This window comes from Trichoderma atroviride, chromosome 1, assembly GCF_020647795.1.
Source record: "Trichoderma atroviride chromosome 1, complete sequence".
Taxonomy (NCBI): domain Eukaryota; kingdom Fungi; phylum Ascomycota; class Sordariomycetes; order Hypocreales; family Hypocreaceae; genus Trichoderma; species Trichoderma atroviride.
Window position 1 is genome coordinate 7,017,335 of NC_089400.1, and position 13,751 is coordinate 7,031,085.

A 13,751-nucleotide genomic window follows, 5' to 3' on the forward strand; every position below is an offset into this window, starting at 1 on the left:
GGGTCTCTGCCGTCTATAGCGGTAAGAGGTTGAATGAGGCCATCAACACCAACAAGACCTGAAAAGGCGGGGCTGAGTTCAACTACAGGCGACTATTAAATTGGACAAGGGCCGAATGCGACGCTGTCTGCCGACATCATGCTATGAAAAGCTGGAAAACCTGGAGGCGGAAGATATTTATTGGCCGAGGGTAATGCGGGGAAGCGGTTGGGCACATGTCAGCATCAATGCGAAATTGCGCAATCAAGGGGAATAGCAGATGCCGCTCCAATCAGAGCCGGGCCGATCCGTGAGCTGAATACTTATGATATGGTTCCTTGCGCATAAATATCTCATGCGAGCTATTGGTAAATTGTTTGTAAGACGTTGATAGCATTCTGATAAACGATTACCCTGAATCGGTGGCTAATGTCGAACAAGCGGAATACATTAGGCAAAATCCAACAAAGTAACGCAACTTGGCAATATGGCAAGACATGGCGAAGGAATGATGGTTAGCAAAAAGTGAGATGTAGTGTCTTTCATTCCTTATCCCATCCTGTATACAGTCTCGATAACGCTCATGGCCTATAATCTACCTGGCGTTGACACCACTATTTACCTTCAAACCGATCCCGTGCTTCATACTGATCAAGCGTTCTGACGTAGGTAACTGGACCGTCATAACGGCGATTCCCACGGAAAAAGTAGTATGCCAAAGAGAATATGGTGACGCCACCATATATGACGATATTCCAGTTCATCTGAGCCGCCGTCGGGTTGGGATTGCCAGGCATAAACGACAAGACGAAAATGAGGACGAGAAAGGCCTCGGAAGCAATGTTGATGCCAAGGCCCCATCGGCCGAGGCTAAACTTGGACGGCAGAAGCGGGCTATTTGTCCATCGTCGCCAGATCATGCAGCCGGTTGAAACGATGTAGCTGGACAAGAGCGAGACAGTTGCCAGAGAGGTGATGGAGTTCAAGGCTACAGCCGAGCCGATGTTGATGAGGGAGAGCAGAGCGGAAACTAGAAAAGTCGTGATAATGGCATTGAGGGGTACCTCCCATCCCTCTCTAATCTTGGAGAACCATGGGCTAAAGGGCACAGCCTGGTCTCGCGCAAATGCATAGAGCTGACGCGATGAAGTAGCCACCATGGTCAAGTTGGAGAAGACCGTCATGGCCACAATAAAGACTGACATGGCAGTTGCACTGCTCGTCGATTGTGTCGAGTTATAGAAAACCTGCATGAATGGGTAGCCAGTGGGAGACTCAAGCACTTCGCCGAGATCCCCCAGGCAAAAGCAAAAGGTGATGACCATGATCCATCCGAACGCGCCATTGAAGACGGTGGTCAAAATCATGGACTGCGGCAGTGAACGACCGGCATCACGCAGCTCCTCGGACATATGAACAGCAGCATCTGCGCCTAGAAGAGGCAAAATACCCGCAAGGATTCCCACGAGGGCTGAACCTCCCAGGCTGCCCCAGCCTCCACCATCGCTAAACTCTGTAAAGACAGCTTTGGCGTCTGCTCGTGGTGAGAGAACCCAGAGAGTGACGAGAATGCCGAAAAAGGCAAAGACGTGGATAACAAGGATGAGAGACTCGATAATTGGCAGCTTTCTCGCAAGAAAGGTATTGAACAGCACGGAAAAGGCAGCAACAGCTATCGTGATGAGGGTGCCGTGCCAGGGCTTAGGCACATAGTCGGGGTAGTTGAGCACAACGAGGCCCTGGATCTGCGTGCCGGCAATAAACGCCGACGAGGCACATGAAGTCTGCCAGCCAAGCACGCACATCCATCCCATGAGGTAGCTGATGAACTTTTGGTGTTGCGGCGGGGAGAATTCGGAGACCCAGTGATATTGCCCTCCAGTTGTGGGAGCCCTGTAGAATTGGTGTTGGTGACAAGTGATACTTGTGCCTGTATATACAGCGATTGGAGGGTTTCGACTCACATTGAAGCCATTTCGGCCATTGTAGTGTTTACCAAGAGGAAGCCGATCCAGCAGACAAAGAACATCCAGATGAGGCCGGCAGTGCCGCCGTTGACAAGGCCGATGGTAGAGACACTTTCCAGCATTTGTTTAGTCACTTGATAATGATGTATGACGTTTCAACAACCCAATTACCTCAGAGAAAACTCCCACGATGCCATTAGAATCATGGAAAAGCCAAATATGGACAGAAAGCGAAAGTTTCTCTAAGACGCAACCGAACATGAGCCAAGTGTATCATCGGTCAGAATCTTGCTATACGAACCCTCATTTCCTGAGTCTTGCCCATGCGGTACATGTCCGCGCGATCGGCCGCGGTTCCTTTCTTGTCGACATCGTCGTTGTTTCCGAGGGCGGTGCCAACGACTTCGGGGTTCTCTTTGTCGTCAATTGACATTGTCGTGATGCTCTGCAATCACCGCTTTAAAAGAGAAGTTATAACAGGATAAAAGAGACGACAATATGAGGGGTACTCAGCTGCAGCTAGCTTTATAAATGATGCAAGAAGAAAAGATGCATCCAACAGAACACACGTTGCCGGAGAGTTACAGCCAAGAAGCGTGTCAGGTCAGTAGCAGAATAATTCAATGGTAGCAATCAAGTAGGATTCGGCATAGCGCAAACATGCAGATACAGTATATTCTGCAGCCATTTCTTCGGCCGGCGTCCCCAATACGGCCTGGTTTATGCACGTTGGTCAGCTCTGGGTTCAGTCCCTACAATGTGACGGTGCAGGGATGGCTACAGGGAGTGTTGATGCCGTCTCTCCGGCCAAGAAGAACGAGTCACATTTGATAGTTGCAGTAGCACGGCCTATGCGCCACGTTTTCCGGTGCGATTTCCGGTGTCGGGAATGGGTTGCTGAGTGAATAGCCGAGTAACAGAAGACAACTAGCAAGGGCCCATGCCGCAATTTGGTGAACCAATTCGTTTGACAGTTCGGGAACAACTTGCGAGACCCACAGGCTGGTGGCTCGAGAGTGTCAAGAGATGCACTGTATGTCGAGTTGCAGGCAAGGATGTCTCTTATGACACTGTATCAACTGCGTACTGTATGCTTGGCTGCATGGCTTGGTGATAATGCCTGACCAGGACATGGCAGGTTTTGCATCCTAGTCACAGTGTCAGTCTGAGAGGCTGGTTTGATACAAGCATACCTGCAGGCTGTTGAATGGACAATGACCCAAAACTAGGAGGTGAAGGAAAGTCATCTTGCATCAAGCATGTTGGAACCAATGCTACGCGACAAGTAATCCATCAGCGTCGTTGCTTTTGCTGTAATCCTCCTGTAAGCATAGATTCACGCTGTTAATATGCCGTTGTCTTCCTCTGGGGAGTCTTGTCCCACTTTCGGTCCAACAACTACCAAGTCGTTGCATTACACAAACTGAACCCGCAAATCTATCACCATGAATTCAGCAGCAGCGAGCGGCTCGGCTCCATTCTCGCCCGTCACGTTCAACGACCATGCCGGGAAGCTGTGGATTGTCACGATTCTGGCGCTGATTTACAGCACGCTGGCGGTCATGGCACGCGCGTATATCAAGTACAAGATGCTTGGCCTGGATGATTTATTTCTTGCCTTGGCAACGGTAAGGAAGCTGGTTGGAAACCCGTTGACATTTTGATATCAATATTGACAAAATATTGGCCGTTAGGTATTGCATTTAGCGCAGTCCATCGCAATATTCGTTGGCTTGAACAATGGCCTTGGCAAGTTCAACTCGATTACACCGCCGGAACAATGGGCCACATCATCAAAAGTGAGGTTCTACAGACTACTTTATACTTTTGCTTAGTCGCTGACACAACTGCTGGTAGTGCGCTCTCGCAGCCGTTATTCTCAGTTTATTGGCCCTGAGTTTCGCCAAGTGCTCTGTCCTCGCCCTCATTCTACGCATCATTGGCACCAAGGATGGAAAGACCAAAATCATTTGCATTACACTCATGGCCATCAGTGCGGCTTGGGGCGTGGGCTCCAGCTTGGCATTTCTCATCAACTGCCGCGCCGATACGTTGTTGACACTGGACAATATTAAGCAATGTCCCCATCAGGTGTGAAGAAAGAATCATTCCGTACCTCTCAAAAAGTCTTCTAACCAGAGAGTTTAGGAAATACGATGGGCAGTGATTACGGCCGTCGACGTCTCCATCGAAATACTCACTTGGATGCTCATTGTGCAGCTCTCTTGGACGGTCAACATGTCATTCATCCGCAAGTGTCAAGTGGCCATGGTCTTTTCCTTCCGTCTGCTGCTCATTGCCCTCTCGGTTTCCCACCTGATCTATTTCGACAAATACCCAACCTCTGCCCAGCCGCAGTTTGCCGTCGCCAGCTCTCTGCTCTTCCAACAGGTCATGATTGTGTGGTCCCTCATTTCTGCCACCGTGCCCAACATGAAGAACTTTTTGAAATCCTTCTCCATCGGTATGGGGTTTCCGCTGCCCCCCTGACCTCAGCTGGTATGAATCCAACCAATCGTACCAGCTCCAGTCGCTCGAGAGACAGCCACGGGGCACTTCATCTACGGCAGCCGCAGCCGCAGGAACAGTTGCCTCTGCTGGGGCTTGCGACCCCGGTGACAGCGGGCTCCGCAGTCGCCCGTACAACTGGAGACTGGGCCAGGGCTTGGATGAGGCCACTGCCAAGGGACGCAGCAGCAACAATAGCAGAGAGGAACTATTAGAGCTGGAAGAGGATTAGCAGCTAGACTAAGGACGGTGTATTACTATTATTAAATTGACATGTTGCAGGGTCAACAACTGTTGCCTTGGACCCTTTGCAAACTAACTCACGGGCCTCCCGTTCTTCACCAAGTAATGGTATTCCTAGCTCCGGCAGTGTATTGGCCCGAGTGCCTAGCCTCTTGAAACAATTCCACTTTAGTCGATAAATGTGAACAAATACAAGGGTTCATCAGTCTGTCTTGAAAGAAGCCTATAATAGCCTCCTTGAACCGAAAGGCACGTCCATCACATGAGGGATTTTCAAGCCTTCAACAAAACAAAAAGAAGGAAAAAATGGCAACACCACAAGCCTTACTGTAAACACTAGTAGTTGTGCAACAGTACGGGCGGTCGTGCATGCATGCAACCTTGTTTGCTGCAAACTGTACTTGTCACTTTATCCACCGTGGATGACAAGGGTGTATCTTCCCCGGGCCAGTCGGATTAGTCAAAGTCCAGGTAGCACCGCTTTCGTCCCTTTGCTTTTTAGATCGAGACCCAATCCTCGGCCCAGAGCGGGATGGCGCAACGCCGTCGTGCTAGAATCAAGCCATGGAGGAGCACCTCTTACCGGACATGGAGACAACTGCTACCTAATACTGATACTGTGGCATGGGCTTGCTTGGCGGCGCTAGACTGGAAAGATGTAGTTGCATAGGATATTGATTTTTTGTTTGCTGCAAACTCTGTTCTCTTCTTTCATCTGTATGGATAATGGCCGTTACAGTGCTGGACCTGATACATGCACCCAAAGATGCAGGTACTGCAGGGGCTATGTGAAAGAGTCTATTTACCCCTTTTAAAAGCCAAAACGGGCTATTATCCTGAACTACTGACTTGACTACTGCCGAATTCCTTGTCAAGCCGCGCTCACGCTGTCTCCATCTTTCTGCATACGTGTATCTGCCAATATCAGCGCGGTACTTCTTACTTACTTTTCTAAATCACATCTCCCCTTATCAATACTGATTAAAGCAGATCTCGCAGTCACCACAGGCTTTATTGGTCCGTACTGTTTGGATCTTGCCTTCTTTTTCCCTTTTTGTTCTTTTCCGTCAAATACATTTCTCCCTTGTCACTTGATAATCACTGCAAAGCATGTCTAATATTCAGCTGCGCGAAGCGGGCTACTCGGAACTGCCCAGGGTTGCTCATATTTTGGCAAAGGCATTCTGGGAAGACAACTTGTTCGGTCAGATGATACATCCTCACCGCAACGAGTATCCCGACGATGTAGACTTGTATTGGCTGAGGCGAGCACGCGTCAACTTCTGGGATCCCCGTCGACGATGGCTCGTTGCTACAGAAAAGGACAAGAGCGGCCAAGAGGTGATTGTTGGTATTGCGCAATGGGAACGATTGGGAGACGGGGGCAAGAAGCTGGAGCGCTGGACCTTGGATCCTCGTAAGTACAGTTGTCTCAAAGGTTAATGTCTATCGAAGCTAAACAACACATGTAGGAAATATTTCCAAGCCTTTGTCCTCAGCTGCCATGAAGATTCATGCTATGGTCTGGCCCAACCGTGCAAGTGACCCAGGGGTAGAAGATATTATAGAGCGGTCCTACCCTCACTTTGATAGTATTTGGAGCGGCAAGCGTGCGGAGTCGTGGTATCTCGAGGCGCTGGCAGTGCATCCCGATTATCAGGGCAGAAATATAGGTCGGAGACTCGTACAATGGGGGCTTGAGCTGGCTGAAGCAGATGGCATCTGCGCGTCAGTGGTCAGTGCCTATGGCAAAGATGAGTTTTATACGAAATGCGGGTTTGACGAGCGATATGGCAACGCTGGACAGGGCGACGGCAATCCTTTGGCAGGTGTCGATGGGGCAAACATATTTTGGAAATGGCCCAAGTCCAGGTCATAAGAGTTTGATGGCGTTTTCACCCATAATTATAAGACACAATTTACAAGTTCAAACAAGTTCATTATAACTAATAACCCATATCAATTGGCTCTGGTCTCAAGCTGTAATAGAAGCGAGCTCGGCGTCATTACACATCATAAGGATAAGGAGCCTTTACCGCATTACCATTTTTTCGCTTCTCGTCTAGCAGCTTATACCATGATATAACAAATGTCGGCCGGCAGATCATAGCAAGAACAGCTTCCTGCTTCATTGGCTCTTCTGGGGTGTATTCTCCCAGAGAGTGAGAAAAGAATGGCCATATATCGTTGTGGCAGTACTTACAAAGCGCTTCAACATGCAGTGGATGCAACGGTTTCATGTCTGGACGCACAACGAGAGCACTGCCAACATAAGTCTGCCATTGCGTAGAAGCGAGTCCCCAGCCAAGCGTTCCAGCTGCAGGGTTAAAGGGGACATTCGGGTCGCAGCATAGGTGGAGAAAGGTCGCATCTTGGTTATTAAATGGATTAAAGTTTTTAAAAATCTTGTTGTCTTGATCTTCTGCCCAAACTGGATTTGGAGGAAGGCGATGTGTGAATATCGGGAATCCAATGCGGTTTGCAATTTCCGACGTGTCATGATCGTTGAAAATAGGATCCGTGGAGAGAATCTCGACGGATTCAAAGGCTGGTCTGTTGCACATCTTCTGGTCACCAAAGCAGTTGATTCTGACAGCCTTGATCGTTTGAGCGGCAGTTGCTGGTATGGCATTGTAACTTAGGAAGTAGTCGAATATATGTCGAAAGTCTTCCATATCAAGATCTCTGCATTTTTGCTGATCTATTCCAAGGCCAATTTTTCCGCAGGCAAAAATAGGCCCACTCCAGTCGTGGTATAGTCCAGGCCGTGTGGAAGTGACTCGCGCAACACTCCGGTTGGGTTTTGACCCATCAACGAGGAAAGTGTCGCGATAGCATATTTGGATTGTATTGAGGAGGTTTCGATTCAATCTGGGATTGTGCTGAATTGGAGTCCTGATCGGAAAGGTCTCCGAGCCCAGAATTGAGTCTACCTCGAAAGATTGGAACCTGCAATCCTCTTCATCATCTTGGTCGTCAACGATCCACCTGGAGGCGTGCCAGATGACTTCTGGCTTTCCATCTACTGGGAAGAGAAGGACACGGAAATGCTCGTCGGTTGGCCGCTTTGACAGCGCGTGATTCGAGAAGCTTGAACAGACAAGCTTGTGGGTAGGCCAGTCTTCCTTCTGGCAAGATGGAGAACAATAACGGGCGCTTTTACATTTTGCACAGCGCCGAGGACCTTGCTTATCGCAGGCGAAGCACAAGCTTGATACATCAGAGCTCGCCATGTTGCGATCTTGTGAATATTTAATGCCAGAAATGCCAATGTGCAAAGGCAAATTCTTTCTTCTTCTATGAGGCTGTCTATTGATCCTGTGGGTGCCGCAAGGCATTTATTCATACATACTTGTGTAGGCACATGTATATACGTACTTGTGAAAGGCGTCATTGCTTTGTCCAATCATTGTCTGACACATGGGCGGCAACCACCTAATATCCCATCAAGACTGGTATACGGTGTATATCCGGCCTTTTCTATTGTAACCAATGGCCTTGAGACACATCGATACGAGCTGCATCGAATCATGCACTTCGGCGGCGGGAGGCCCTCAATCTCGTCATCGTAGCCAAGAAGCAGGACAAAGCCATCTAACTTGTTCGAGCGGCTTGAGCTGTGATATCCAGCAGCTTATGCCATAATATAATAAAGCTCAGCCAGCAGATTATAGTACGAATAGCTTCCTTATCTATTAGCTCTTCTGGGGCATATTCTCTTATAAAGTAAGAAATGAATGGCGCTATAGTATAGCAGTAATATACAGTAGATGTAATAGTTTTATATCTTAACAGAAAATAAGAATACTACTAATACTATTTTACTATGTTTAAAAGCGAATCCTTAAATAAGTGTTCTAGCTACAAGATTAAAGGTGGCATTCGGGTTGTAGTATTAATAGAGGAAGGCCAAGTTAAATGCTCTAGCATTAGCTCTAGTTTTTAGTTATACCATTGTAGTATGGTAATAGCCACGGTTATTCACTCAAGGTTAAACACTGTCTCTTGAAAGAATCCATCCTCAAGGTAGCTTATAGCAATACCATCCATGATATCATCAATATAGGCATAGCACACCACTTGATATCGATACCCAACTGGCCGCAGAATAAGAGGCACATTGCAACCGAAGACAAGGCAAACCAAATCTCCCTTTTGTATGACTCCAGGCGGCGCAATGCCTATTGCCCCATTATTGAAGACTTTAGACTCCTTTAACGGGTGTTGCTGAAAGGCAAACATACACTGATTGTTGATACTAGAAAGCATCAACTTCAGTCGAAATCGACTTCCTGAAAAATCAATTGGCTTGCATTCCTCGTCGGAGTCGTTGACGCTGGCTTCTAGGAAATCCGTAAGGCATTGAAAAGAGTCGTCCATATCGCAGCGTAAAAGCCCCAAAGAGCATGTATGGTGGAATAAGTTGGTTGATAATGCCTTTGGGTGTAGAATCGTTACCATGTCTTTGTAAGCTTGTGATAACTGAAGTCGGAGGCTTTCATAATGGAGGAAACGGGATAAGGAGTCGTCTTTTTCGTTTATATCGAGCCTGACAAAGGGGTCTTTGAAACCTAAAATGGACCCAAAGGAGAATCACCTTGCTGATAGGATTTTGACCTTTCCCTCTGTCTCGAAACTGAATTTTGCGGGTACATTACCGGTGGCCTGTTGATGATTGTAGGAAATCGGACGTTCGCATGAGTCTGGGCTTTTATATTTATCCCAATTTGGTACCCAGGATGGTAAGCCAGGCAACTCAGAAGTCTCTGCCAAGTTTGCGGAGCATAATACCTCAAGAGTAGAGGATGATTGAATCATAGCTTGCACAGTCTCAGTGTATACTTCTGAAATAGATTTGTTATAATCGACGGAGAGTCCAGAGGTCACGGACCCAGAGACACCTAGGATAGAGTATACTTTGTCTCTCCCATCTGAGCAGAGTCGAGATCTGTTATGCTTTAAAAGGCTAAGGAGTTGCAGTGGCCCACGCATTCTAGCCGCCCCATTGCCTGCATCAGCTTGATTCTCGTGAAGAAGACTCCGATAGATCGATATAGGCACAAACGTGTTGGACCGGAAAAAGGCTTTGGACTTTCGTTCTTCGTATCTCCCATCCATCAGCAAACTCACTCTCGGAGAGCTGATAAATTCCGTGACCAAGTCGATATCATCTTCAGAAATAATATATGATCCCGACTGCAGAATCAGTCTTTTCGCAGCAATAACTTCTTGAATAATCCAAGCGCGTTGCCAATATGCTGGCTTTTCCCTTTCCCTTTCGCCTATGAGGAGCTGAAGAGAGTAAAGGCCGTTGTTGAATTTGTTTTTATGTTTTTCAAAACCGGAATATGGCGTTCCAGGGCTGTTGTTGCTCTCAAGGTATGCTTGAAACGGTGGGTGTGTCTTGAGAAATCTGATGTGCTGGAACAGTGAAGTAGCGTGGTGCATTTCGATGAAGGGGTCAAACAGCGGATCGCGAATTCCTAGCCATGAAATAACCCGCGTTGCAACATCGTATATCTTTCCCATTAGCATGACCTGTTTGCTACGTTCGCCGAGATCGTTTTGATTAATACAAATTGCATCAATCCACAGAACTCTAGCGTTTGAGCAATTTCTCAAATATGTCAATGATGTTGCAAGGTTTTTAGTGACGAGCATTGTCTCGCCGTTGGCGATTATGGGAAGACGATCCGTAGGGTCTCCCCAAGTATAGGACAAGGCCTCGAATTTCGGCGGAGGGTGAAGATTGAAAGGTTCGATATAACATTGAATAGGATCATCGAAGTGTCCTGGATACAAAGAGCAAAGACGGAAAGTATCTCCTCCAGTAGTTGAGTACAACGGGCGATAAAACGACATTGCAGCGTTTGTAGACACAGCGAATTGAATGGCCGAAGAAAATATAGCCGGTTGAACAGCCTGCATGTGCAATGTAAGTGTGGTGAATTGTCATGACCGCACAATCGCACTGATGAAAGTGTCAAACTTTACTGGCTGCAAAGGACTGGAGTTTACATGATAGGTAATGAACTGGAGCGATAGGCCTGCCGGACTATCTGCCTACCAGCCAATGCAAGCGGCTGCATATACGTAGGGAAACACTTACATTAAGAATGCGTAGGCTCAAGTGAATATAGAGACCAGATTCGCCCTAAACCATCAGAGAGCGATTCGAACGGTACTATTTTCACAGGGGAGACTCAAAATTTCAAGAAAGACGTGTATTGGGTGAAAACAAGTGTCCTACTTATTATCCAACAGAGGCCAACTTTCTATGGCCTTTTTCCTATCAGCGGGGGCTTTCGGCACCTAATTAACTTCTACTAGGATCAGTGTTACACTACAGATTGCTGCCCTCCAACTCCATTCCAATATAGCAGAGGTGGCAGTGCACAAGGGGACATCCAGGCGTTACCTAGGCTGAGCCGCCATCAGCGTTTCTGCACGAACAGTTGCTTTCTTCTTCTGCACTCATCTTCCAAAGTGTCGTATGTCCCTCTAAAGCTCACCCTGATGCATCACCACTAATCTCTGAAATGCGATTAGCTACGACCTTCTTTTTATTTGCTAGCCAGCATGTGTCATTTCAAATAAGCAAGCCTCGGGAAATGGGAACGAATGGAGCGTTTTCACGAAGTAGACGAACAGGAGAAATCTTACTCGAAGATGATGCCAGTTGGCGAGCTACGACAAGGCAGATTGAAAGGCAAGCTTTAATCTTGAGGCACGAGTTGCTTGATTGGAACCACGTCAGCGTGGGATTCATGACAGTGGGGCGCAAGTAATTTCGAGCCGCCAATACTACAGATCGTGTACAAGTAAAGAGACGGCTTGAAATTAATTGCGCCTCACTCTAACACCCCATGGGTAACCCGACCGTCCATGCTCTATATATAATTAATAATTATATAATAAATGAAGATTTTTAAATTAAGTTATTTACTTAAGCTAAGCGGGGGTAGACAGTACAGCCCACTGTATATGTATTTAGCAACATGTACATGTATTCGTTGTTTAGAATATAGCCTTGGATGCCAGCCTTGCGAGCCTTGTAGCCAAGCCACAAAGCTGCGAGCGTCTTAAATAACTTGATGCCCAGATCCGTATCTCTTCTAAGGCACATTCCCACTACACCACACTTCCTGAACCCTTCTGTAACGCTCCGTACAGACGATATAAAATCTCCAAATAATTCTCAAGCACTTGTCGCTATCATCACTCGAAATTATGTCGGATGAAAGGCCTGCCGATATGAACATCGTTTTGCGGTTAAAGAACAGGTTCTTAAGATATGATGAAGCTACATTGCGGAGGATGTACGATGACTTCCGTCAAATGCATTCCTCATCTGGGACGATCTCAAAGGAAGCTAGGGAGTTGGGATTGGCATACATTAAAGCCCTAGTCGAAAAGCGGGAGCAGCGAGAGCGATTGGAGCAACGACAACGCCACCAGCAATCACAGCAGCAGAGCAGAAGTAGTGGCAGTGGCAGTAGTCGGAAAGCATAACTGGGTACGCGACCAGGAAGGTTCGGAAATGCGGTATAAAGAGCATGTTTGGATTGATCACAGCCATGGCCGGGAAGTCTACTTGTATCCCTATAACATTTGCCCTTTGGCAGGGATTGAGCATAAGGCTGCGCAGCAGTTGAGGCTTGGCTATTCTGATAAGATCGTTGGCGCACGGTTATTAATGAATTGATTGCACATGGTGTATCCAGTCCTTTTGATCGTTTAACCAATGATTTTCTAACACGTCAGTAGTACTGAATTACAAGTAACACTTGGGCAGCGGGAGGCCTCAATCTCGTCATCGTAGCCAAGAAGCGGGACAAAGGCATCCGACTCGTTCAAGCGGCTTTAGCTGCGATATCCAGTGCGTGTCGTCGGCCACAGGGCGGTGGTTGTTCTCGACTTGCACGCGCTCATTGTACATGGCGATGAAATGCTCGGCCTTGTCCTGGAGGTGTTCCACGTCAGGCTCTTCGTCCTTCTTCAGGTCCTTGGCATTGCTGACCCGAATCGCATCGTCCCAGGCATTGGCATAGCAGACTGGATCAAGCCAGAAATAGAGGTGCTTCAACGATGTGAAGAACAGAAGCAGTACCTTCATGTCGTTGCTCCCGAAGAGGTCAATTCCAGGAACTGCATTCCCAAAGCTCTCATACCAGTCTCCCGAGTCACCCGAGCCTTGCCAGCTCTGCGGTTCTCGCGGAAACGTCTCGCCGCCGCCACAAAGGCGAGAGAAAATGGCTACGTGCTGGAAGCAAGACACCATTTCTTTGAACACGGCAAACTGTTTCCTGTTGTAGGGGAATCTTTTCATCTTGGATTCATTTAGGATATGCCAACTCTCTTCGCTAAGCAGTGACGGATAATGCGTGTGACTCAGGCTCATATCTGGCACCGCATAGATGACCAGCATATCCGTCTCTGGGCGGCAGCGGACGAGACGACTTTTGGCGCCTGGATGCCAAGGGCCTTGATAGACTCGGAGTGCTTTGGGGTACAGCCCAAGGACTGCCATGCGGGATTCTCGGCAGGCAAGGCTGAGACTGGCCATTGCCGAGGAAGATTCTGAGTTCTCGGGACCAGAGACCAAGTCGGTGGATGCGAAATAGCCATCGGACATGCAGTAGGTTGACCAGTGTGGAAGTCCCTCTCTGAATGCCAGGCAGCTGCCGTGTTGGCCACAAAAGACGCCGTTGCTGGTGAAACAGGCATGAGCAGTTGATTGTATCTGGGTATGCACCTCGACGTGAATTGTGCGATCGACGGGGGCTTGGAGAAGAGCCGCGCGCCAGATTAGGAGTCTTGTTTCCGCGGGGAGCTCTCTGAAGCGGGAGAATTGCAAGTTTTGCGTTGGTTTGGGATTTGGATCGCCAACTGGAGGCAGTTTTTTGCTTACCCGCTTGAACTGCTTTATTGCTCGTCCAGGCATATTTACTAGGTATTGAGTTAACTTGTAGATGGAGTTGCAGAGAATGGAACAAAGGAACTGCTGCTATTAACAAGTGAATAAAGGAAACTATATTCAACGCTTATGGCGCA

At 47.9% G+C, this 13,751-nt stretch overlaps 6 protein-coding genes across 6 annotated transcripts; 2 read left to right on the forward strand and 4 right to left on the reverse strand.

Annotated features, from left to right (window-relative positions):
- Positions 1-403: 403 nt before the first annotated feature.
- TrAtP1_002548 (uncharacterized protein) lies at positions 404-2,526 on the reverse strand. Its single transcript, XM_014085314.2, has 4 exons — positions 2,248-2,526; positions 2,118-2,188; positions 1,944-2,057; positions 404-1,872 (listed from the first exon to the last, which is right to left on the reverse strand). Exons 1-4 carry the CDS (start codon positions 2,377-2,379, stop codon positions 594-596), a joined length of 1,596 nt encoding a protein of 531 aa, XP_013940789.2. The 5' UTR covers positions 2,380-2,526; the 3' UTR covers positions 404-593.
- An 865-nt stretch (positions 2,527-3,391) lies between these two features.
- On the forward strand, positions 3,392-4,694 carry TrAtP1_002549 (uncharacterized protein; the record flags this gene model as incomplete). The annotated part of the gene is made up of 4 exons (XM_014086301.2): positions 3,392-3,574; positions 3,641-3,745; positions 3,804-4,037; positions 4,095-4,694. The coding sequence occupies 4 exons, from the start codon at positions 3,392-3,394 to the stop codon at positions 4,434-4,436; spliced, it is 864 nt and encodes a 287-aa protein (XP_013941776.2). The 3' UTR covers positions 4,437-4,694.
- A 719-nt stretch (positions 4,695-5,413) lies between these two features.
- Positions 5,414-6,636, forward strand: TrAtP1_002550 (uncharacterized protein). The gene is made up of 2 exons (XM_066111509.1): positions 5,414-6,114; positions 6,170-6,636. The coding sequence occupies exons 1-2, from the start codon at positions 5,808-5,810 to the stop codon at positions 6,574-6,576; spliced, it is 714 nt and encodes a 237-aa protein (XP_065967585.1). The 5' UTR covers positions 5,414-5,807; the 3' UTR covers positions 6,577-6,636.
- A 67-nt stretch (positions 6,637-6,703) lies between these two features.
- TrAtP1_002551 (uncharacterized protein) lies at positions 6,704-7,930 on the reverse strand (the record flags this gene model as incomplete). Its single annotated transcript, XM_066111510.1, has 1 exon — positions 6,704-7,930. One exon carries the CDS (start codon positions 7,928-7,930, stop codon positions 6,704-6,706), a length of 1,227 nt encoding a protein of 408 aa, XP_065967586.1.
- A 1,226-nt stretch (positions 7,931-9,156) lies between these two features.
- Positions 9,157-10,813, reverse strand: TrAtP1_002552 (uncharacterized protein). Its single transcript, XM_066111511.1, has 2 exons — positions 10,807-10,813; positions 9,157-10,668 (listed from the first exon to the last, which is right to left on the reverse strand). Exon 2 carries the CDS (start codon positions 10,623-10,625, stop codon positions 9,291-9,293), a length of 1,335 nt encoding a protein of 444 aa, XP_065967587.1. The 5' UTR covers positions 10,626-10,668; positions 10,807-10,813; the 3' UTR covers positions 9,157-9,290.
- A 1,572-nt stretch (positions 10,814-12,385) lies between these two features.
- Positions 12,386-13,699, reverse strand: TrAtP1_002553 (uncharacterized protein). Its single transcript, XM_014085311.2, has one exon. The coding sequence runs from the start codon at positions 13,639-13,641 to the stop codon at positions 12,511-12,513; it is 1,131 nt and encodes a 376-aa protein (XP_013940786.2). The 5' UTR covers positions 13,642-13,699; the 3' UTR covers positions 12,386-12,510.
- Positions 13,700-13,751: the final 52 nt, after the last annotated feature.

Coding starts and splice junctions, on each gene's coding strand:
- TrAtP1_002548 (XM_014085314.2), bottom strand. CDS start 2,379: ATGTCAATTGACGACAAAGAGAACCCCGAAGTCGTTGGCACCGCCCTC. Junction 2,189..2,247: donor GCAAGACTCAGGAAATGAGG/GTTCGTATAGCA, acceptor GTTGCGTCTTAG/AGAAACTTTCGCTTTCTGTC. Junction 1,873..1,943: donor ATGGCCGAAATGGCTTCAAT/GTGAGTCGAAAC, acceptor CCAATTCTACAG/GGCTCCCACAACTGGAGGGC.
- TrAtP1_002550 (XM_066111509.1), top strand. CDS start 5,808: ATGTCTAATATTCAGCTGCGCGAAGCGGGCTACTCGGAACTGCCCAGG. Junction 6,115..6,169: donor GCGCTGGACCTTGGATCCTC/GTAAGTACAGTT, acceptor CAACACATGTAG/GAAATATTTCCAAGCCTTTG.
- TrAtP1_002552 (XM_066111511.1), bottom strand. CDS start 10,625: ATGCAGGCTGTTCAACCGGCTATATTTTCTTCGGCCATTCAATTCGCT.
- TrAtP1_002553 (XM_014085311.2), bottom strand. CDS start 13,641: ATGCCTGGACGAGCAATAAAGCAGTTCAAGCGGGTAAGCAAAAAACTG.